General features: G+C 43.5%; 1 protein-coding gene across 1 annotated transcript in view; it reads right to left on the minus strand.

The window, feature by feature from the left end:
• EGFR (epidermal growth factor receptor) overlaps positions 1 to 22,469 on the minus strand; it is a 278,427-nt gene that overhangs the window by 106,036 nt on the left and 149,922 nt on the right. Inside the window, exons 2-3 of the mRNA XM_073550044.1 lie at positions 6,238 to 6,389; positions 1,534 to 1,720 (exon numbers count right to left, since the gene is read on the minus strand). Coding sequence (XP_073406145.1) covers positions 1,534 to 1,720; positions 6,238 to 6,389 — 339 coding nt within the window. The remainder of the gene's footprint in view (positions 1 to 1,533; positions 1,721 to 6,237; positions 6,390 to 22,469) is intronic.

Consider the following 22,469-nt stretch of genomic DNA (forward strand, 5'->3'; position numbering starts at 1 on the left):
TTATACTCAGCCTTCTTCTTTCTCAAAACACGGCGAGTGGAGTTGATACCAAAAGTTCTATTTTGGTCTCATCTTACTACATGACTTTCTCCCATACCTCTTCTAGATTATCCAGATGGTCATTTACAAACTTCAAATGGGCCTGGACATGTGTTGGCATGAGATGGGGGAGTTTGCGTGCCCTGCAAAATATTAATCCAAGACGGTGTAGTGTGTTATTCATGGTAATGTTTGAAACTGTGATCCCAGCTCTCTTTAGGTCATTGACCAGGTCCTCCCGTGTAGTTCTGGGATGATTCCTGACCTTTCTCTTAATCATCCTTACTCCATCAGGTGAGATCTTGCAGGTAGCCCCAGACTGAGGAAGACTGATAGTCATCTTGTGTTTCTTCCATTTTCTAATAATTGTGTCAATAGCTTTCACACAAAGCTGCTTGCCTATTGTCCTATAGCCTATCCCAGCCTTGTGCGGTTCTACAATTTTGTCCTTGATGTCCTTAGACAGTTCTTTGGTCTTGACCATAGTGGAGAGGTTGGAGAATGATTGATTCAGTGTGGGGTTGTCAGAGTAGTAGACAACCACTTCACCGGGGTTGTCCACTGCTCGGGCAACCCTTTTTCAATCACTATGTTCCCCGCTTATAAAATAATAACGCCTATACTCACCTCCAGTGTGGGCACTGTTACAGCAGTGTCTACGCTTGCTCTTCTTCTGGGCTAATAATCCAGTTTAATAATGTCATACAAGCGTAGTCAGTGGTGACTTCATTCTCCCAACCTTTGGACAAATCAGCTGCTCTCTCACTTCCACCAGATTTCTGGTTTGTTCAAAGGTGAGTAGAGTGAAGCTAATGTAAACTGGCTGCATGGATCGCCTCAGGAGGGTCAGTGCCATCACCACTGAAACAGCTCCCGCACCAGATATGTGTGTATAAGTGTTATTATCTTATAAGGGGGAATACAACGAGTGAGAAGGGGTTGTCGAAGTAGAGAATAACCCCTTTAAGGCTTTTCCCCCAAAAAGGCATAAAAAACTTGCAAATTTTTGTGCACGCAATTTTTTCGCAAAAACTTTCAACTCTGTGCCACTTCGGAAAAACAGGCTTCAAAGTGGGTGTGGGCAGCTATGTAAATAAGCCGCAAAGCAGATTTAACGAATTGTAGCTTTTTGAAGGGTGGAAATAAAGGTGGCAATTCTACTTAGGGTGGCGGAGTAAAAAGTGAAGAAACAGTTTTAGAGTGAGGCTATACATCAAATTTTTCAAACATCATGTGATAGTTTGATAAATTTGGTGGAAATAACAGCAGTGTAGCCACAAGGGAAAGTGAGTTAAATAGCCCTCTCAAAATAAGTTTACCCTAATATTTTCACTGTCCTGCTAGTGCTGTCCGAGTATAGCATTCGGCCATCTCCATCATTTTCCGCTTTTAAAATTCAGTGTGATGAATAGGTTTAATAATAAACTGCAAACACTGGTGACCTGAGTGCCTAATAATATACTATGGCATTAATCAAAGAAGTAACTGACTTACCTTGCAAATTTCTCGCGGGCAGTGACTCCAAACCAACATTTGGTGCCTTATCCTGGAAATTTGAAAGTATGGCGAGCGCAGAGTTCTTATGCAATGTGTTCCCTCGGATAATCCTAAGGTTGACCAACGGAATTTGCTTAACAGCATTCACAGCAATAAGAACATATCCTCCCACTTCTTGTATATCCTGCGTAGACATGAAGCAACATTCAAGGTAACTATTATAATAGGTTGAAGTTAATAAAGATAAGTTATTATGTTGGATGCAAATCATGAAAAGTAAAATAAATAAACACATTTAGCAAAACTATTTAGCTAAATAAAATCAGTATGCAGTAAGCTCTTCAGTGCCCTCTACTGGTGGCTGCAGCCAGACAGAATTCTATCCTTTAAAACCTTATGAATGGTAAATTTGATGCTCTGGATCACAAATTGAAATTAATCAGGGCAGAATTTTTGAACTAAAGGCCCCGTTACACATAACGATGTCCCAGCGATCCCACCAACGATCCGACATGATGGGATCACTGCGACATCGTTAGGCTGATCGCTGGTGAGCTGTCACAAGACAGCCCCAGAGATCAGGACCAGCGACGCTGGTTTCTAATGTAAACATCGGGTATCCAGGAGCCGCGCGACTCCTGGATACCCGCTGTTTACCTTGGAAACCGGCGTACACGCTAGTTTCCAAGGTAAACATCGGGTATCTAAGAGCCGCGCGACTCCTGGATACCCGCTGTGTACCTTGGAAACCAGCGTGTATGCCGGTTTCCAAGGTAAACAGCGGGTATCCAGGAGTTGCGCGGCTCCTGGATACCCGATGTTTACATTAGAAACCAGCGTTCCGTGTCGCTGATCGCTGGTCTCTCACTGCCACACGCAGCGATATGTGCTGGCCAGCGGGAGACCAGCGATCGAAAAACGCCCAAGCCGATCGAGAACGATCAGCGATACCCGGGGGGGCCGGGCGCTGATCCCCGTCACACACAGCGATCTCGCTGTGGCGTCACAAAATCAGCGATCTCGCTAGCGAGATCACTGTGTGTGACGGGGCCTTTAGGATGAAGTGAGGGTCAGTGGTGGAGATACACTTGCATATGTAATGGGATATTAAATGTTTCATTTAGGTAGCCCTTTATCAAGGAATTCTGAGTCAATAAAATGGGAGGCCCTCTGTACAATGGTCTAATCAATTATCCACTCCCAAAGTGGCCACAAATGACTCAACCCAGCAAGTCTACTTTGTGTAATAGTAGGGTCTGAACACTTAACTGTTGGGTTCCTGCACAGATTACATTTATGTTCTGCTATAGTTTTTAGCGGAGCAGGGACATGAAATAGATGTGTGTAGTCCATGTGTATTTGTAGCACAGTGTCTCAGTAATTTCATCATTGGGGTCCTGACTTTTAATACTAACAAGGGAAACATTGGCACAGACTTTGCATGTTCTCCATGTGTCTCCATGGACAATATCTCATTTTTTAAGTAAGCTACAAAAGGGTCAAGTAACTTTTGAAGAAAGTGGCTGTACTGTATGTATGTGAGAGATAAGGAATTTAGATTGTGAGGGTAGTGATAAATGAGAAGATTTGCACAGTGCCTTGGAGTATATTTGTGCTATATAAAGAACAGGAGAAACACAAACAATTGGCATTTAATGCAATCAGTGTGGGATTTTTTCAATAGATCTTTACCCCTTCACACCAAGCATGTTTTCACCTTCCTGATCAGGCCAAATTTTTCATTTCTGACCACTGTCATTTTATGTGGTTATAACTCTGGAACGTGTCAACGGATCCCACTGATTCTGAGAAAGTTTTTCCGTGACATAAACTTCACGATAGTGGTACAACTGGCACGTTATGGCTTGTAATTATTTGTGAAAATATCACAAATTTAGACAAAATGCTAAAAATTTTGCAATTTTAAATCTTAATTTTTATGCTCTAAAATCAGAGAGTTATGTCACACAAAATAGTTAATAAATAACATTTCCCTATGTCTATTTAAGGCTAGTTTCACACTAGCGTTTCACTGACCTGCGTCGGGCTGCACACGGCTGCCGCTAAGCTCCGCCCCCTGCCGCAAAACCTCCTGTCAGCTCCGCCTATGGGCGCATGATGCTGCATACCCTATATTTAGCATTGGGTACACAAGCAGTGCGACGTTATGCGTTTGCCGGCGCATGCACCCTCTTGACGGTGCGCCGGGCCCACCAAAATGCAACACGGTGCGTTTGGCGCAGGTCGGTGCACCGTCAAAAGGACGCATGTGCCGGCAAACCCATTCCTGTGCACGGCCTGCGTACCCAATGCTAAATATAGGGTATGCAGGTCGCATGCAGCATCATGAACCCATAGGCGGAGCTGACAGGAGGAGGCATGGCAGAGGCGGAGCTTAGCAGCAGCCGTGCGCAGCCCGATGCAGGTCAGTGAAATGCTAGTGTGAAACTAGCCTTACATCAGCACAATTTTTGAAACTTGATTTTTTTTTTGGTAGGAAGTTATAACAGTTAACACTTGACCAGCGATTTTTCACTTTTCGAACAAATTTGCGAGACCATTTTTTCTAGGGATCACATCACATTTGAAGTGAATTTGATGGGTCTATATACCGTAAGAGAAAATACCCAAAAGTGACACCAATCTAAAAACTGCACTCATAGGAATTAATGGAATATGGGGAAAAAAATGATCATTTATTTTTTTTAACAAAAATTTAAATTTAGACTCATATTTTTTAATTTTTGAAAGCGTAACAAGAAAAAATGGACCCCAAAATTTTTTGTGCAATTTCTCCTAAGTACGTCCATACCAGAGAGTATGCACAAAATTGTGGTTGACTGTGCTTTCATTTACACCTAAAAAGACGGACACTGCCAGTTCATAGGTGGCAAGATGTTATCCATGGTGCCTCCATCTGCCTCATTACAGGGAATCTTCCCCTAGAGGTTCCATCTGAATCACGTATTTCAGAGATTTACATAGAAATCCTGGTGCAAGTGCTCAGCGTAGAGCACAGGATAAATGTGAGCTGAGCCATACTGCGATCTTTGGGAGGCAGAATGAACAAATCAACCACATTGGTTGATTTTATTTATTTTTTACGCCGTTCCTCATGCAGTATAAATGGCTAGACACCTTTATTCTTCGGGTGGGTGCAATTACAGCAATACTAGATTTATTTAGTTTTTTCTGTTTGGCTGATGTCATACACTAAAAGATGTTTTGTATTGCAAAAACTAGTTTTTGCATCCCCATATTTAGATAGCTATAATTTTTCCACATTTCGGCCGACAGAGTTATGTGAGGGCTTGTTTTTAGCGAGATGAGTTGACAATTTTTGATCGCTTTCTATTCAAATTTTTGGGAGGCAGAATGAGCAAAAAACAGAAATTCAGGAATTATTTTCTGGGTTTTTTATGCCTTTGTATGTGTAGCAAAATTGAAAAAGTCAACTTTATTATTCGGGTCAGTACGATTACAATGATAGCGCATTTATATAGTTTTTTTTATGTTTTGGCACTTTTATACAATAAAAACAATTTTATAGAAAAAACATTTTTTTTAGATTGGTCTTTTTGATCATGTTTTCTTCTACTTTTTGTTTGGCACTATGATGATAAAGCATAGGATTTTGCCTTGTTTTTTTTTTGTTAATGTTGTTTACTAAAGGGGTTAACAAGTGGGTCAGTTTTATAGGTCGGGTTGTTCCGGACGCAGCGAGACCAAATATGGGTACTTTTTTATTTTCATTTTATTTTTTACACAAATAAATGTATTTATTGGATCTTTTTTTTTTTTTTGTTCTTTCATTTTTTATTTTTTAAAATATTTTTACAATTTTTATTAACATTTTTAATATTTTTACATTGTCCCAGGATAGGACATCAACTGTAAAATGAAAGATCACTGATCTAATACTCTGCAATGCTTGTGCACTGCAGAGCATTAGATCAGCATCTGACAAACAGGGAGGAGGCGTGTCAGCTCATGCTTATGCTCTGAGCATGAGCTGACAGGCCACCGTCTCTGGGTGACCCTGCGGCTATCTTGGGACCCGGGGTCACCATGGAGACCATTCACACAACGCAATTGTATCGCGCTGCGCCGACGGGAGCACAGACGCGCTCACTCCCTCTGCGATGCCCTGCGATGTCACTGTCACTATTGACAGTGGCATCACAAGGGTAAAACGCCCGCGGTCGGTGCTAGCACAGATCGTGGAAGTCGCTGCAGGGTGTCAGCTCTCACATAGAGTGTGAGTCATGTAACTAATAAAGAAAAGTAAAACATAACTTGATCTCATAATAAACACATTAGCAGCTGCAGCTCTCACAGCTCTGCTGTATTGCAACAGATCAGGAGTGCGGAGAGCAGCCATTACACATCACCCTGGTAATGTCCCCTTTTAGATAAAATATTCTCTGAAGGCTGATTCTCATGCAAATCAGTGTCCAGCCCATAGTCATGAACAACTAATTTCCATCAAATTTGGATTTCTCTGGAATAAACCATCAAATCGCAAATATCAAGATATCTTTTTTTCAGCTTCCCATGAACTGCATGCCCATATAGACGGCTTAGGAGGGTTGATCCTACTGACAGATTCCCTTTAAGCTGATGGCCCACTCACAATCACATTTACCTAAAAAGCAAACAAAAAACAGCACACAGCATTGAATCAGATTTTCAATTGTTTACCTCTACGAAAGAGATATTATGATTCCGTTTTAAGTGAGTGATTTCCAGATTTCCAAGCACAACCTGACATCCATTGTACATTCTCTTCATAAAATTGTAATGATCTTCAGGTGAAGAAATTTGTGTCAGCTTGTTGTCAGTTCCTAAACAAACTGGAAAAGAATACAAGAAATTAATCAACTGAAAAGCATACCAAAGTAATAAACATGAATTAGATCAGACAAATATAATAAAACAGGTAACTCCTCAAATTACTGAATCTATAAAGGTAGATCACAAATATACATGCAGACTGTTCTAGAGAATGCACCCCTATACTGCTGTTACAGGGTAAAGTCTAGACTATACATCCAGACTGCTTTTATAGGGGAAAGTCTAGATTACACATCTAGACTGCTGTTCTAGTGGGAGATCTAGACTATACAGCCAAACTACTGTTATAGTTGTAGGTGTATACTATACTTTTATACTTTATATCCAAAACAGTAGGCCTACCAATAATGGCACTTCAGAATTACAACTATATCCAAAAAGACAAAAGAAGTTGAGCTATAAAATGTTATATTTTATTAAAGCACAATGGCTATAGAATAAAAACACAATAAAAGGAAATATGAATCCAATATCGCCAGACAAGGTAATTATGTACACATATCTCACATATTAAAGTACCAGTAGAAAATACAGTAAATTTAAAGGCTAAATATAACAGCGAAGTGGCTCCTATGTAAGAACTGCCTACAAGGTACACTCTAATTCTCTATACAAAAGAGTGCACTATATACCGCTACCAATATAAGCACAGTGTGAATAAAATGCAGTTGTGGCTAGCAGTAAGCTCAAGGGCCACACAATAGTGATATAAGATATATGATATATATGTATATATAGCTGCCAACAGTGCATACAGGGGCCACAGTATACACTAGCCAAACTGCAAATATAGAAATCCCAGCGGCCAACTAAGTGCATGAAAAGGTGCAAAAGTGCATAGAGGAGACATATAAACTTGTAGGGCACAATCCCCGATGCGCGTTTCGCCCTTGCTTCGTCATTACCCCCTGGGACGAAGCAAGGGCAAAACGCGCATCGGGGATTGTGCCCTACAAGTTTATATGTCTCCTCTATGCACTTTTGCACCTTTTCATGCCCTTAGTTGGCCGCTTGGAATTCTATATTTGCAGTTTGGCTAGTGTATACTGTGGCCCCTGTATGCACTGTTGGCAGCTATATATACACATTGGTATTTATCTTATATCACTATTGTGTGGCCCTTGAGTTTACTGCTAGCCACAACTGGATTATATTCACACTGTGCTTATATTGGTAGCGGTATATAGTGCACGCTTTTGTATAGAGAATTAGAGTGTACCATGTAGGCAGTTCTTACATAGGAGCCACTTCGCTGCTATATTTAGCCTTTAAGTTTACTGTATTTTCTACTGGTACTTTAATATGTGAGATATGTGTACATACTTACCTTGTCTGGCGATGTTGGATTCAACCCTAACCCATCTCTTCAACCTATCACTAACAACTGGTGTTTTCCCCTCAAGCATTAAATATGCCTCAATCACACCTATCCTCAAAAAGCCCTCTCTTGACCCATCCTCTGTATCTAGCTATCGCCCTATATCACTTCTCCCCTATGCCTCAAAACTACTGGAAAAACACATCCATCTTGAACTATCCTCCCACCTCTCTTCTTGCTCCCTCCTTGACCACTTGCAATCCGGCTTCCGGCCACACCACTCCACTGAAACTGCCCTAACTAAGGTCACCAATGATATACTAGCCGCCAAAGCCAAGCGACACTAGTCTGTCCTCCTCCTCCTGGACCTGTCCTCTGCCTTTGACACAGTGGACCATTCCCTATTACTACAGACCCTCTCATCTCTTGGTATCACAGACTTGGTCCTATCTTGGATTGCGTCATACCTAGCAGACCGGACATTCAGCATCTCCCATTTGCACACCACCTCCTCACCGCGCCCCCTATCCGTCGGAGTCCCGCAAGGTTCAGTCCTAGGACCCCTGCTCTTCTCCGTTTACACCTTCGGACAGCTCATAGAATCTCATGGCTTTCAGTATCATCTCTATGCTGACGACACACAGATCTACATCTCTGGACCAGATATCACCTCCCTACTAAACAGAATCCCTCTATGTCTTTCTGCTATTTCATCCTTCTTCTCCGCTAGATTTCTAAAACTTAATATGGACAAAACAGAATTTATCATCTTTCGCCCATCTCACGTGACCCCCCAACAGACCTATCCATTAAAGTAAACGGCTGCCCACTCTCTCCAGTCCCACAAGCTCGCTGCCTCGGGGTTATTCTTGACACTGATCTCTCTTTCAAACCACATATCCAAGCCCTTTCCGCTTCCTGCGGACTGCAACTCAAAAATATTTCACGGATCCGTACATTCCTCAACCAAGAATCTGCAAAAACCCTAGTCCATGCCCTCATCATCTCCCGCCTTGATTTCTGCAACCTCCTGCTCTGGGGCCTCCCCTCTAACACTCTCGCACCCCTCCAATCTATTCTTAATTCTGCTGTCCGACTAATCCACCTGTCCCCCCGCTATTCCCCGGCCTCTCCCCTCTGTCAATCCCTGCACTGGCTCCCTATTACCCAAAGACTCCAGTTCAAAACCCTAAACAAGACATACGAAGCCATCCACAACCTGAGTCCTCCGTACATCTGTGACCTAGTCTCCCGATACTTACCTGCACGAAACCTCCGATCCTCACAAGATCTCCTTCTGTACTCCCCTTTTATCTCCTCTTCCCACAATCGCATACAAGATTTCTCCCGCACATCCCCTCTACTCTGGAACTCTCTACCACAGCATATCAGACTCTCGCCTACCATGGAAACCTTCAAAAAGAACTTGAAGACCTACCTCTTCCGACAAGCCTACAACTTGCAGTAACCACCGATCCACCAAACCGCTGCACGACCAGCTCTACCCTCGCCTACTGTATCCTCACCCATCCCGTTGTAGATTGTGAGCCCTCGCGGGCAGGGTTCTCTCTCATCCTGTACCAGTCGTGACTTGTATTGTTTAAGATTACTGTACTTGTATGTATTATGTATACCCCTCCTCACATGTAAAGCGCCATGGAATAAATGGCGCTATAATAATAAATAATAATAATATTTCCTTTTATTGTGTTTTTATTCTCTAGCTTTAATAAAATATAACATTTTATGGCTCAACTTCTTTTATACATTAGTTGTAGGGGGCAATGCAGACTATACTGCTAGACTGCTGTTATAGGGAAGGTCCAGATGATGCAGAGTCCTGTAATAGGGGGAGGTCCTGCTGTTATAGGAGGGGTCCTGACCATGCAAATAGACTGCTATTATAGAGGAAGGTCCATACTACTCAGCCCAACATCTTTTATAAGAATATCTAGACTACATATTAAACTGCTGTCATAGAGAACACTCTAGGTCATCTAGTCAGACTCTTTTTCTAGGGGAAGATTTACACTTTATATCTAGACTTTTGGAGGACTATAAAATACTGTTAGACTTTTGTTATAGGGGCAATACAGACTAAACTTCTGTTATATGGGTAGATAGAGACTAAACTGCTGTTATATAGGTAGCTACTGACTAAACTGCTGTTATATGGGTAGCTACAGACTAAACTGCTGTCATATGGGTAGCTACAGACTAAACTGCTGTTATATGGGTAGCTACAGACTAAACTGCTGTTATATGGGTAGATACAGACTAAACTTCTGTTATATGGGTAGCTACAGACTAAACTGCTGTTATATGGGTAGCTACAGACTAAACTGCTGTTATATGGGTAGATACAGACTAAACTGCTGTTATACAGGTAGATACAGACTAAACTGCTGTTATAAGGGTAGCTACAGACTAAACTGCTGTTATATGGGTAGCTACACACTAAACTGCTGTTATATGGGTAGCTACAGACTAAACTGCTGTTATATGGGTAGCTACAGACTAAACTGCTGTTATATGGGTAGCTACAGACTAAACTGCTGTTATATGGGTAGCTACAGACTAAACTGCTGTTATATGGGTAGCTACAGACTAAACTGCTGTTATATGGGTAGATACAGACTAAACTGCTGTTATATGGGTAGATACAGACTAAACTGCTGTTATATGGGTAGCTACAGACTAAACTGCTGTTATATGGGTAGATACAGACTAAACTTCTGTTATATGGGTAGCTACAGACTAAACTGCTGTTATATGGGTAGCTACAGACTAAACTGCTGTTATATGGGTAGATACAGACTAAACTGCTGTTATACAGGTAGATACAGACTAAACTGCTGTTATAAGGGTAGCTACAGACTAAACTGCTGTTATATGGGTAGCTACAGACTAAACTGCTGTTATATGGGTAGCTACAGACTAAACTGCTGTTATATGGGTAGATACAGACTAAACTGCTGTTATATGGGTAGCTACAGACTAAACTGCTGTTATATGGGTAGCTACAGACTAAACTGCTGTTATATGGGTAGATACAGACTAAACTGCTGTTATATGGGTAGATACAGACTAAACTGCTGTTATATGGGTAGCTACAGACTAAACTGCTGTTATATGGGTAGATACAGACTAAACTGCTGTTATATGGGTAGCTACAGACTAAACTGCTGTTATATGGGTAGCTACAAACTAAACTGCTGCTATATGGGTAGATACAGACTAAACTGCTGTTATATGGTCAGCTACAGACTAAACTGCTGTTATATGGGTAGCTACAGACTAAACTGCTGTTATATGGGTAGATACAGACTAAACTGCTGTTATATGGGTAGCTACGGACTAAACTGCTGTTATATGGGTAGCTACGGACTAAACTGCTGTTATATGGGTAGCTACGGACTAAACTGCTGTTATATGGGTAGATACGGACTAAACTGCTGTTATATGGGTAGATACAGACTAAACTGCTGTTATATGGGTAGCTACAGACTAAACTGCTGTTATATGGGTAGCTACAGACTAAACTGCTGTTATATGGGTAGATACAGACTAAACTGCTGTTATATGGGTAGCTACGGACTAAACTGCTGTTATATGGGTAGCTACAGACTAAACTGCTGTTATATGGGTAGCTACAGACTAAACTGCTGTTATATGGGTAGCTACGGACTAAACTGCTGTTATATGGGTAGCTACAGACTAAACTGCTGTTATATGGGTAGATACAGACTAAACTGCTGTTATATGGGTAGATACAGACTAAACTGCTGTTATATGGGTAGATACAGACTAAACTGCTGTTATATGGGTCGCTACAGACTAAACTGCTAAACTGGTTTTCTTGAAGGAGGTCCAGACAATGCAGTCGGAATGCTGGAATTGAGAGAGATCCAGATCATGCATCTAGAATGTTATAGGAGGGAGGAGGTCGCGACCATGAAATTAGACTGCTATCATAGATGGAGGTCAATACTACACAGACTTCTGTTTTCAGAAGATTCAGACTACACATTTAGACTGCTGTCATAGTGGACACTCCAGAACGCCCATCTAGATCACACATCCAGCCTGCTGTTATGGAGGAAACACACGGGGAACTACTGAGTCTTGCTTTCACTTATTTTTCACTGTATAGCTATTAATTAAAAATAATTTCAAAGTGATTTTGCATTTAACATTAGAAATAAGCTTAAATTCTAAAATTATCACAATCTATCATCCCTTTTAAGAGTCTAACATAAGTCCAGTTAAGTTGGGAACAGGGAGAAAATAGACTTGAATTATTCAGAAAGCTATTCTTTTTCTCTAGCAATAATCATTCGGACTTGACAGATAACGAACTTTGATCCTTGAGTGTTAAACAGAATGCAATGGTAACTGGATGACAGGAACGACAAAGGTCAATCCATTATTAATGTAGGAGGGCTCCCATTGTACAGTTCTCCTCCACAGAAGACTAACCCAAGATTGCTGTGCAACTCACTGAGCACTTGTTGATAATGGTCTATGTAAATGGTTGTAATGATAATTTATAATGATATATTTACACATGACAGATATTACTTTTATTTACGGAGTACTGTAAGTAGACGCATTTTAATTTTTGCAATCATTTGATCAATTACTTCTGCTGAAAAATTTCTCTGTTGGTAAATGTCCTTCTCAGATGATCTGATACTGAACTGTCAGGACGTCTGACCTGGGGGAGGGGGTAGTATGCTCTTTCGTGACCCCAACGATGAACTGTCCAACAATATGAAATTGCAAATGATAACTGTGATAGTTAGCAATGCATTCTTCATGAGTCTGAAGTCAGTGAGTGTCCTGCAGAAATGCGTGTATTGCACAGCTGCTTGGGCTACACAGGAAGTTTACAGATCAATGTGTGTATACAGAGACTCAGTTCTTGAACTGGCATCACTAAAGTAGCAGAATCACAGCTGGACATGACCTGTCTTTTTTTTTTTTACCCCTTCACTGCCTAAAGTGAGAAAATATATTGTGATACATTGCGAGTCAACTAGCTCTCGGGATTATCATCTTCTGGGAGAGATGGTTGGCACAGAAAGCACTTCAAAGGGAGTCTGTCACGTGACTCATGTTGTCCAAATGTCGGGCTGCCAAAATCAGAGCCTGGCTGCACTACTACAGCCAGGTAGAACCTCCTCTGAAATGCTCAGATATTTCAGAGATAATATAGTTAGAGACGAGACTAGTCTGGCACATCTCCAAGCTGGCTTTTACCAGCACAGCTCCAGATGATTGACAGGTGTCTTACAAGGCCTTGTTCTTGTCTCTGGCTATGGTCCTCAAGATCTTCTAACTGTAGCAGAGTGTATCTTTTGAGAATCCACCGGTACACAGGAGAACTTCACTGAGCAAGTTATCTTGAGTAAACAGCATTTACTTCTTATGGGTAAACATGAGATAAGAATTCAGAAGCACACAGCCTGTGCTGCTGGTATAATACAATCAAAAGCAAAAGTAAAAGTAACATCAACAATAGAGAACTTTCCTCCCCACAATACAGCAAACATTTAACTTTGCACTATCGCCATCTGCTGTCAGGCTAGTGTAAAGTCCTCCTTTACATAAACAATAAGTCCATTTCTGCTGCATATGCCAACACTAACTTGTATATTTTCTATGAACAATTCAGAGTAAATATACATGGTTGCATTTTTGCTGTCAGACTCTGGTTCATGCTGCTCCTCGTTTGAGCAGTATGAATGAGTTGTTTAAGTTGTCAGGTTCCTATATATATATATATATATATATATAAAGCTGAGTGAATGTATGTATGTGTGTATGTATGTATCAAGCCACGCCCACTCCACAGAGCCCTACCCACTCCACATAGCCATAGGGAAGGAGCCCCTGGTCCAGGGACACCCGACAACAGTTGTGATACACAGCTTAGCATCACATACATTACACACACAGCTCTGCTGCAGGGACCCTCAGATCCCAAGGATACGGGGTTACTATACTTACCCCAGTGATGTGATATAACACCCTGCTCTGTGACAGGAGCTGACAATTCTACTCCAGCACCAACACAGCCCTGCGTCTGACTCCTCCTACCAATCACATGACTGGTCACATGGTCATGATATCACAGGTCCCTTAGCTGCCCAGGATCTCGCATCAACCGAGAGTTCAGCCAGGGAAGAGAGGAACCCTTTCCAGAGTTTCACTTTGTCTGCGTTGATCGCCGCCGCCAATGTGCTGATTGCCACATAAAGCCCAGAAACTCTCCGTACCTGAGATTGGATCTGTGCACCAGCTGCTGGCCTGGCAGGAAGGAGGAAAGAAGAAACCCACCACACACAGGCAGAGCCCCCGCTGTCAGTCTGCGCTGGAGAAAAGCAGAGGCATGAACGCGATACGCACTCTGTACCGCCAACATGGCCGTCCCTGCGAGGGTTGTCGGGAGTTGTAGTTTTTCCCTGATGAGAGCGGGCAACATACCCGGGATCAAGACGAGAGCCGGGAATATACCCAGGATCAGAGAAGACAGCGGGGAATATACCCGGGATCAGAGACGAAAGTTGGGAATATACCTAGGATCAGAGACGAGAGTTGGATCACTGATGAGGGCGGAAAATACACCCATGATCAGAGACGAGAGTCAGGATCACAGACGAGAGCGAGGAATATACCCGGGACCAGAGACAAAAACTGTGAATATTATAGTGGGTAATATACCCGGGATCAAAGATGAGAGCGGGGAATATACCCGGGATAAGACACGAGAGCGAAGGATATATTCGGGATCAGAGACGAGAGCGGGGGGATATACGAGCTAGGAATATACTCGGAATTATATTTGTTATAACCACAGTTGGTTACTATGCCCAGGCAATGCCGGGCTCTTCAGCTAGTTAAATATAAAGTGGTTTAGAGTCAACACTTTCTGCAGCCAACTTTATTGTCTTCATACAGAGGCACACAAAACAGTTTCATGAATGTAAACCCTAGGCTGCGTACTCTATAACTAAACCATGTAGAGAGTCCCTCGCTATGAGATCCTTGACCTACTACCCAAGACATCAGGATATCGTAGTTGGTCCACACCATTCTTCTAGGTTACTCCTACAGACTGTTCTTTCACAGAGTGAGAGCCTTGCAAGTCAATAAGTACGTGGAAATCATCAGACTGCACTCAAATGACATCAGAGTGCATTCTGATTTCCACGCACTCACACAATGGAGAAGATGGAGAAATTTAGTTTCCCATCTTCTCTTCACAGTGTGCTCTGATTCTCTCATCCGAGAGAATAGGATCGCACTATGCTGACACTCTGATCGAGCTCTGATCTAAGTGTCATGTGCATAGTCAGCCTGATTCTTTGGGATGAGTGAATCTGCGGCTGTCTGCACGAGCCCTTAAAGGGATTTTTCTCCTTTAGGAAACATGGTCCCCAAAAGGTTTTTTCGTATAAGATAACACACAGAGCTGCTGAGGTGACATCACATTGACAGTGCATAAAAGGGCAGCGGTTGATGTGCATTGTCAACATGACATCACAGCTGCAGACAAAACACAGAGAATGCAATTTTGGACCCCAGGGGGCAAATACCTCTCTCTGTTCTTTTACAAGTATAAAAGCTTTTGGGGACCACTTATCATAAAGTGAAAAATCTCTTTAAGAACAATAAAATCTTTTCAGTTGACCATGATTGCTATGTTTGGAGAAGGAAAAACACTGCATTACAGCATAAAAACCTCATCTGCAAACATGGTGGTAGTAGTATCATAGTTTTGGGCCTGTCTTGTTGGATCATTGCCCAGACAGCTGCCATTATTGATGGAACAATGAATTCTAAAGGAAAATGGACATCTGTCTATGACCTGAATCTCAAGAGAACCTGGGTCATACAAAAAGGCAACAAAAAATCCTACAGGTCATTCTACAAAATACTGGTTAAAGAAAAATAAAATTATAATTTTGGCATGGCCAAGTCAAAGTACTGACCTTAGGCTGGTTTCACATTTGCGTTTTTTAGCGCTGGAAAAAAACGCTAACCTGCGCATGCGTTTTTTCCCCTATGTTTAACATGGGTGCGCATACCTGCGCGCTTGTAAGCGCATGTATGCGATTTTCATGCGCTGCGTTTTTTTGGGGTGTGCGATTGGATTTTCCAGACGCATCATGTTGCATTTTTTGGCCCTGCAAAAAAGCGCATGCGCACATATGCGCACGTTTTGCGCTAAAAATGGCCATTATAGCCTATGGATGCGCATATGTGCGCACTGGCATGCTCATGTAAGCGTTTTTTTGCATATGCGTTTTTTTTTTTTAACCATGGAATTTAGGGGTTTGAGTTAGAGTTAGGGTTAGTTAAGGGGGTTTAGGGTTAGGGTTAGGGTCAGGGTCAGGGTTAGGGTTGGGTTTTGGGTCAGGGTTAGGGTTTAGTATGGTTTGGTTAAGGGTTAGGGTCAGGGTTAGGGTCAGGATTAGGGTTAAGTATGGTTTTGTTAAGGGTTAGGGTCAGGGTTAGGGTTAGGGTTAGGGTCAGGGTTAGGGTTAGGGTTAGGGTTAGGGTCAGGGTTAGGGTTAGGGTCAGGGTTAGGGTTAAGTATGGTTTTGTTAAGGATTAGGGTCAGGGTTAGGGTCAGGATTAGGGTTAAGTATGGTTTTGTTAAGGGTTAGGGTCAGGGTTAGGGTTAGGGTTAGGGTTAGGGTCAGGGTTAGGGTTAGGGTTAGGGTCAGGGTTAGGGTCAGGGTTAGGGTTAAGTATGGTTTTGTTAAGGATTAGGGTCAGGGTTAGGGTCAGGATTAGGGTTAAGTATGGTTTTGTTAAGGGTTAGGGTCAGGGTTAGGGTTAGGGTCAGGGTTAGGGTCAGGATTAGGGTTAGGGTTAGGGTTAGGGTCAGGGTCAGGGTTAGGGTTAAGTATGGTTTTGTTAAGGGTTAGGGTCAGGGTTAGGGTTAGGGTTAGGGTCAGGGTTAGGGTTAGGGTTAGGGTTAGGGTCAGGGTTAGGGTTAGGGTTAGTTAGGGTTTAGGGTTTGGGTTAGGGTTAAGTATGATTTGGTTAAGGGTTAGGGTCAGGGTTAGGGTTAGGGTTAGGGTTAGGGTTAGGGTCAGGGTTAGGGTTAGTAAAGTCATGGTTTGGGTAGTGTGAGGGGCCACCTAAAAATGTTGGAAAAAAACGCAAACGCGGTAAAAACGCGCTAAAAACGCATACAAACGCATAAAAACGCTGCGTTTTTTTCATGCATGATCATAAAAATGCTTGAAAAAAACGCAGCAGTTGTATGCTTATGTATGCGTTTTTTCAATGCGTTTTTTTGCGGGAAAAACGCGCTGCAAAAAAAAGCAAGTGTGAAACTAGCCTTAATCCTATAGAAATGTTGTGGAAGGACCTGAAGCAAGCAGTTCATTGGAGAGAACCCATCAACATAACATATATGAAGCTGTTTTGTAGGAAGGAATGGGATAAAATTCCTCCAAGCTGAGATGTAGGACTAATCAACAATTACTGGAAATGTTTAAATGCCATTATTGCTGTATAAGGGGGTCACACCAGATACGGAAAGCAAAGGTTCACTTTGGCCACATTTACATGTTCAGTATTTGGTCAGCATTTTAGTTAGCTCAGTATATGTAAACCAAGACCAGGAGTGAGTGATAAATACAGAAGTGGTGACATGTTTCTATTATACTTTTCCTCTGATTGATCCACTCCTGGTCTTAGCTTAGGCTAGTTTCACATTGGCATTTGGAGGCGCAGCGGATGCTCACCGTGAAGCTCCGCCCCCTGCCGCGCCTCCTCTGGTCAGCTCCACCTATAGGCGCATGCCGCTTCATGCGGCCTGCGTATCCTATCTTTAGCATTGGGTATACAGGCCGTGCTCAGGTATGCTTTTGCCACCGCTTGCGTCCTTTTGACACATTGCATTTGGCGCAGGTTGCCGCATCGTCAAAACGACGCAAGTGGCAGCAAAAGCATACCTACTCACGGCCTGCATACCCAATGCTAAAGATAGGATACGCCGGCCGCATGCAGCGGCATACGCCTATAGGCGGAGCTGACCGGAGGAGGTGCGGCAGGGGCGGAGCTTGATGGCGAGGGTCTGCTGCGCCTCCAAACGCAAATGTGAAACCAGCCTTACAAATACTAAGGTAACTAAAATGCTGACCAAATACTGAACATGTGAACCTGGCCTTACTTTTGTCACTCACAGACAAGTCATATTGGATCATGTTTATCAGTTAAAAAATGACAAAGTCTAATATTTTTTGACTCACTTGTTTTATTTGATTCTCTTTATCTACTCTTAGGACTTGTGTGAAAATCTGATATAGTTTAAGGTCAAATTTATTCAGAAATATCGAAAATTCTGACAAGCACCACTGTAAATATATCTTGTGGAATTAATATTTCTGCAATGTGCGCATACAGATTGACTGACGGTGCACCTACACTTTAAGCAGTGTTGACAGACAAGTCCTTATTATTGCTGTCTGAGTCATTTCCTTCTTCTGAACGTAACTTTGCACTCCTCCACCTTTATATTTCCTGTTGCATCACTACCTAGTCATACCTGGACTGGCACATTTAATGCTGAAAGACTGACATTACGGCGCACATTTCTTGTTGCTACCTGTGCTAACTTTCCACATGCAAACATAATAAAGCCATTATCGGGCCCAGCAGATGCTCCTATCAGTACGACATTACCATAAGCTCTATATCTACCATTCACATGTACTCTTTGCTTCCCTCACCAAAGTTCAGATTAATGTATTCTCTTGTCACTCTGGTGATAACCATTAACCTTTATAAATGTTCCATGAAGGGCAAATATTTATAAGAATACAGGAGGAGATAGAACAAATACAAATGTTGACACATGAGGTGAAATGGATGACGTCAATCATCTTTAATGACCTAAAAAATTTGCAGTCTGAAAAGAATGGACGTGTGCTGATTCCATGGACAGTTCTAAAGAGTCTTATCTTCTGGAGCAGTATTGCTTCCAGGCAGTGGTTTTACTACTCTCCATCAACCTTTTCTCTGTCAAATATGAATACAGTCCTACCATGCATCCCAGAAGAGTCGCAGTGAAACCACCTTTCAGTATTTCCTTTTAATTCTGCCTAGAAACAGACAGAACAGAAGCAATATTTTGACATGCTACGTTAGGTGCAGGGGCGTAACTACCACGGTCGCAGGAGTTGCCACTGTGACCGGGCCAGGGGGGAGTCAGGGGCCCGGCAGGCATATTTCCCAATCATCCTCATTCTCGCAGGACAGTCTCATTTTTGACCCTCCCACCCGCATCCCGCACTGCACTGAGCCGCCACGCCCCCCCATGCACACCATCCTCGCCCTCCCGCAGAGACCCACCGCACTGGCAGCAGCTCGTCGCTAGGCTGTTTTCTCCAATCAGGACCTGTGATGAGATCACAGGAGGGAGGAGTCAGGGGTCACATGATCAGGGGCCTCCGTGTCTGCACTCTGCAGGACTCTGCTGTACTGGTTGCCATGGTGCTGGATGAGGTAAAGTTTCTGTGTGGGGTTAGGAGGGGTTTACAGTGTGGATGTAGCAGAGCTGTGTGTGTACGAGGTGTGCGGAGCAGAGCCGTGTGTGTACAAGGTGTACGGAGCAGAGCCGCGTGTGTACGAGGTGAGCGGAGCCGTGTGTACGAAGTGTACGTAGCGGAGCCGTGTGTGTACGGGGTGTACGGAGCGGAGCCGGATGTACAAGGTGTACGGTGCAGAGCCGTATGCACGAGGTGTACGTAGCGGAGCCGCGTGTGTACGAGGTGTACGTAGCGGAGCCACGCGTGTACGAGGTGTACGGAGCGGAGCCACGCGTGTACGAGGTGTACGGAGCGGAGCCACATATGTACGAGGTGTACGGCGCAGAGCCACGCGTGCACGAGGTGTATGGCGCAGAGCCACGCGTGTACGAGGTGTACGGCGCAGAGCCACGTGTGTAAGAGGTGTACGGAGCGGAGCCACGCATGTACGAGGTGTTCGGAGCAGAGCCACGCGTGTACGAGGTGTACGGCGCAGAGCCACGCGTGTACGAGTTGTTCGGAGCGGAGCCACACGTGTACGAGATGTACGGAGCGGAGCCACGCGTGTACGAGGTGTACGGAGTGGAGCCACGCGTGTACGAGTTGTACGGCGCAGAGCCACACGTGTATGAGGTGTACAGAGCGGAGCCACGCGTGTACGAGGTGTTCAGAGCGGAGCCACACGTGTACGAGGTGTACGGAGTGGAGCCACTCGTGTATGAGGTGTAGGGAGCAGAGCTACGCATGTACGAGGTGTACGGAGCAGAGCCACGCGTGTACGAGGTGTACGGAGAGGAGATGTAAGTGTATTTTGGCATGGGGGGCCCCATTTGAAAGTTTGCACCGGAGCCCATAACTTTGTAGTTACGCCACTGGTTAGGTGGGTCTTTTTTAAAGAGGACGTGTCACCAGGCCATAAGTGGCTGAATTTTGCTCGTATTTTATTCCCTCTGCTCCCCTAAAGTTTTGTAAAATCTGCCCTAAAGTTCCAGAGATATGGGTCTTTTTATTTAGTTCAAATTGTTATAGGGTGTTGCTCACAAGGTAATAATACAGAGCAATGTAAAGATCCCCTCAAGGAAATCCTGTGAGTGACGTCCCTTTGGTAAAGAACGTAAACATATCTCATATGGTGGATTAACAAAAAACAAGAAAAAGGAATGATAAGGTGAGCAGCAGGAAGAAAACGAGAGCAATAACAGGCCTCTTTGCCACCTTACAGCAATTTTTGTGGGTTTTTATTAAAAATGTCTAATTGAACTGATGCTGTTACTAGGACTTTGCTCTGGAATTTTAGTTAGGAGTAAAGACTGCCTGATTTTTGGTACTCGCATCCATGCTTTGTCTGAAGTTGACACCTGTCTCATTATTTTATTAGCCTTATTCTATACACATGGCATGAGAGCAGTGATAGGGACTGGTGGAAATGTTGCTTTGGCTTTAGGCTCCTAGACTAGGCACAATTTTGCAGACATGATATTATCTGCAGCAAAATACAGGGAAAAGACCACCTATTTGAGAAAACCACACTTTTTTCCAGACCTCCTCTGATAGATTTTCAGTTCCATCCTGTAATATGTATACTGGCCACCTTCCAGAAGCCCACATGCAATTTCAGGTGGTTATCTCTCTTTTCTAATACACCTGATAACCTTACACATTCATTGGGGATAATAATAATAATAATAATAATAATAATAATCTTTATTTATATAGCGCCAACATATTCCGCAGCGCTTTACAGTTGAACAGTTTCAAACACAACAGTCATAAGTAACAACGTTAACAATACAATAATTAAAGCGAAATAAGACGACCCTGCTCGTGGAGCTTACAATCTACAATGAGGTGGGGGGGATACAAAGCACAGGTTTGTATTTACAATGATGTATTTACAATGACGGTCCAGCCATCTTCAGGGGGTGGGGGTTAGATGGAGATAGTGAATGGGCTACACACACACAAACATGACTTTGATTACTGAATGTGATAGGCCGCTCTGAACAAATGTGATTTGAGCGAGCGCCTAAAACTATGCAAATTGTGGATGGTCCTAATATTTTGGGGTAGAGCATTCCAGAGGATTGGCGCAGCACGGGAGAAGTCTTGGAGTCGGGAGTGGGAGGTACGGATTAGGGCAGAGGTTAGTCGAAAGTCATTTGCAGAGCGCAGCGGTCGGTTAGGCCGATAGACAGAAATGAGGGAGGAGATGTAAGGGGGTGCCGCACTGTGGAGAGCTTTGTGGGTGAGAACAAGTACTTTGAATTGTACCCTGTAATGAATTGGCAGCCAGTGTAACGACTGGCGAAGAGCGGACGCGTCTGAGAAACGATTAGCCAGATGGACAACCTTGGCTGCTGCATTAAGGATAGACTGGAGAGGGGAGAGTCGAGTGAGAGGGAGGCCAATTAATAGAGCATTACAGTAGTCTAGGCGGGAGTGGATCAGGGCGACAGTGAGAGTTTTTGTTGTTTCCATGGTGAGAAAAGGGCGGATTCTAGAGATGTTCTTTAGGTGTAAGCGGCATGAGCGGGCAAGAGATTGTATATGGGAGGTGAAGGAGAGATCGGAGTCGAACATAACACCCAGACAGCGCACCTGCTGTCGGGGTGTTATTATGGTGCCACCCACAGAGAGGGAAATGTCAGATTTAGGGAGGTTAGTAGATGGTGGGAGCAGAAGAAGTTCAGTTTTGGAGAGGTTGAGTTTCAGATAGAGAGCAGACATGATGTTGGAGACTGCAGACAGACAGTCAGTGGCGTTCTGTAGTACAGCGGAGGTAAGGTCAGGGGATGATGTGTACAGTTGTGTGTCATCAGCATAAAGATGGTACTGAAAGCCAAATCTGCTGATGGTCTGTCCAATTGGGGCTGTATAGAGAGAGAAGAGAAGGGGCCCAAGGACTGAGCCCTGAGGTACCCCAACAGTGAGAGGAAGAGGAGATGAAGTGGAGCCAGAAAACAGAACACTGAAGGAGCGGTCGGAAAGATAGGAGGAGAACCAGGAAAGAGCAGTGTCCTTAATGCCTAGTGACTGGAGCCTAGAGAGTAGGAGAGGATGGTCAACAGTGTCGAAAGCTGCAGAAAGGTCGAGAAGAATGAGCAGAGAATGGTCACCATGACGTTTTGCTGTCAGAAGGTCATTGGTCACTTTGATGAGTGCAGTTTCTGTCGAATGTAGGGGGCGGAAACCGGACTGTGAAGGGTCTA

The sequence above is a fragment of the Dendrobates tinctorius genome, unplaced genomic scaffold (assembly GCF_039654945.1).
Source record: "Dendrobates tinctorius isolate UK_male_01 unplaced genomic scaffold, ASM3965494v1 ptg000162l, whole genome shotgun sequence".
Taxonomy (NCBI): Eukaryota; Metazoa; Chordata; class Amphibia; order Anura; family Dendrobatidae; genus Dendrobates; species Dendrobates tinctorius.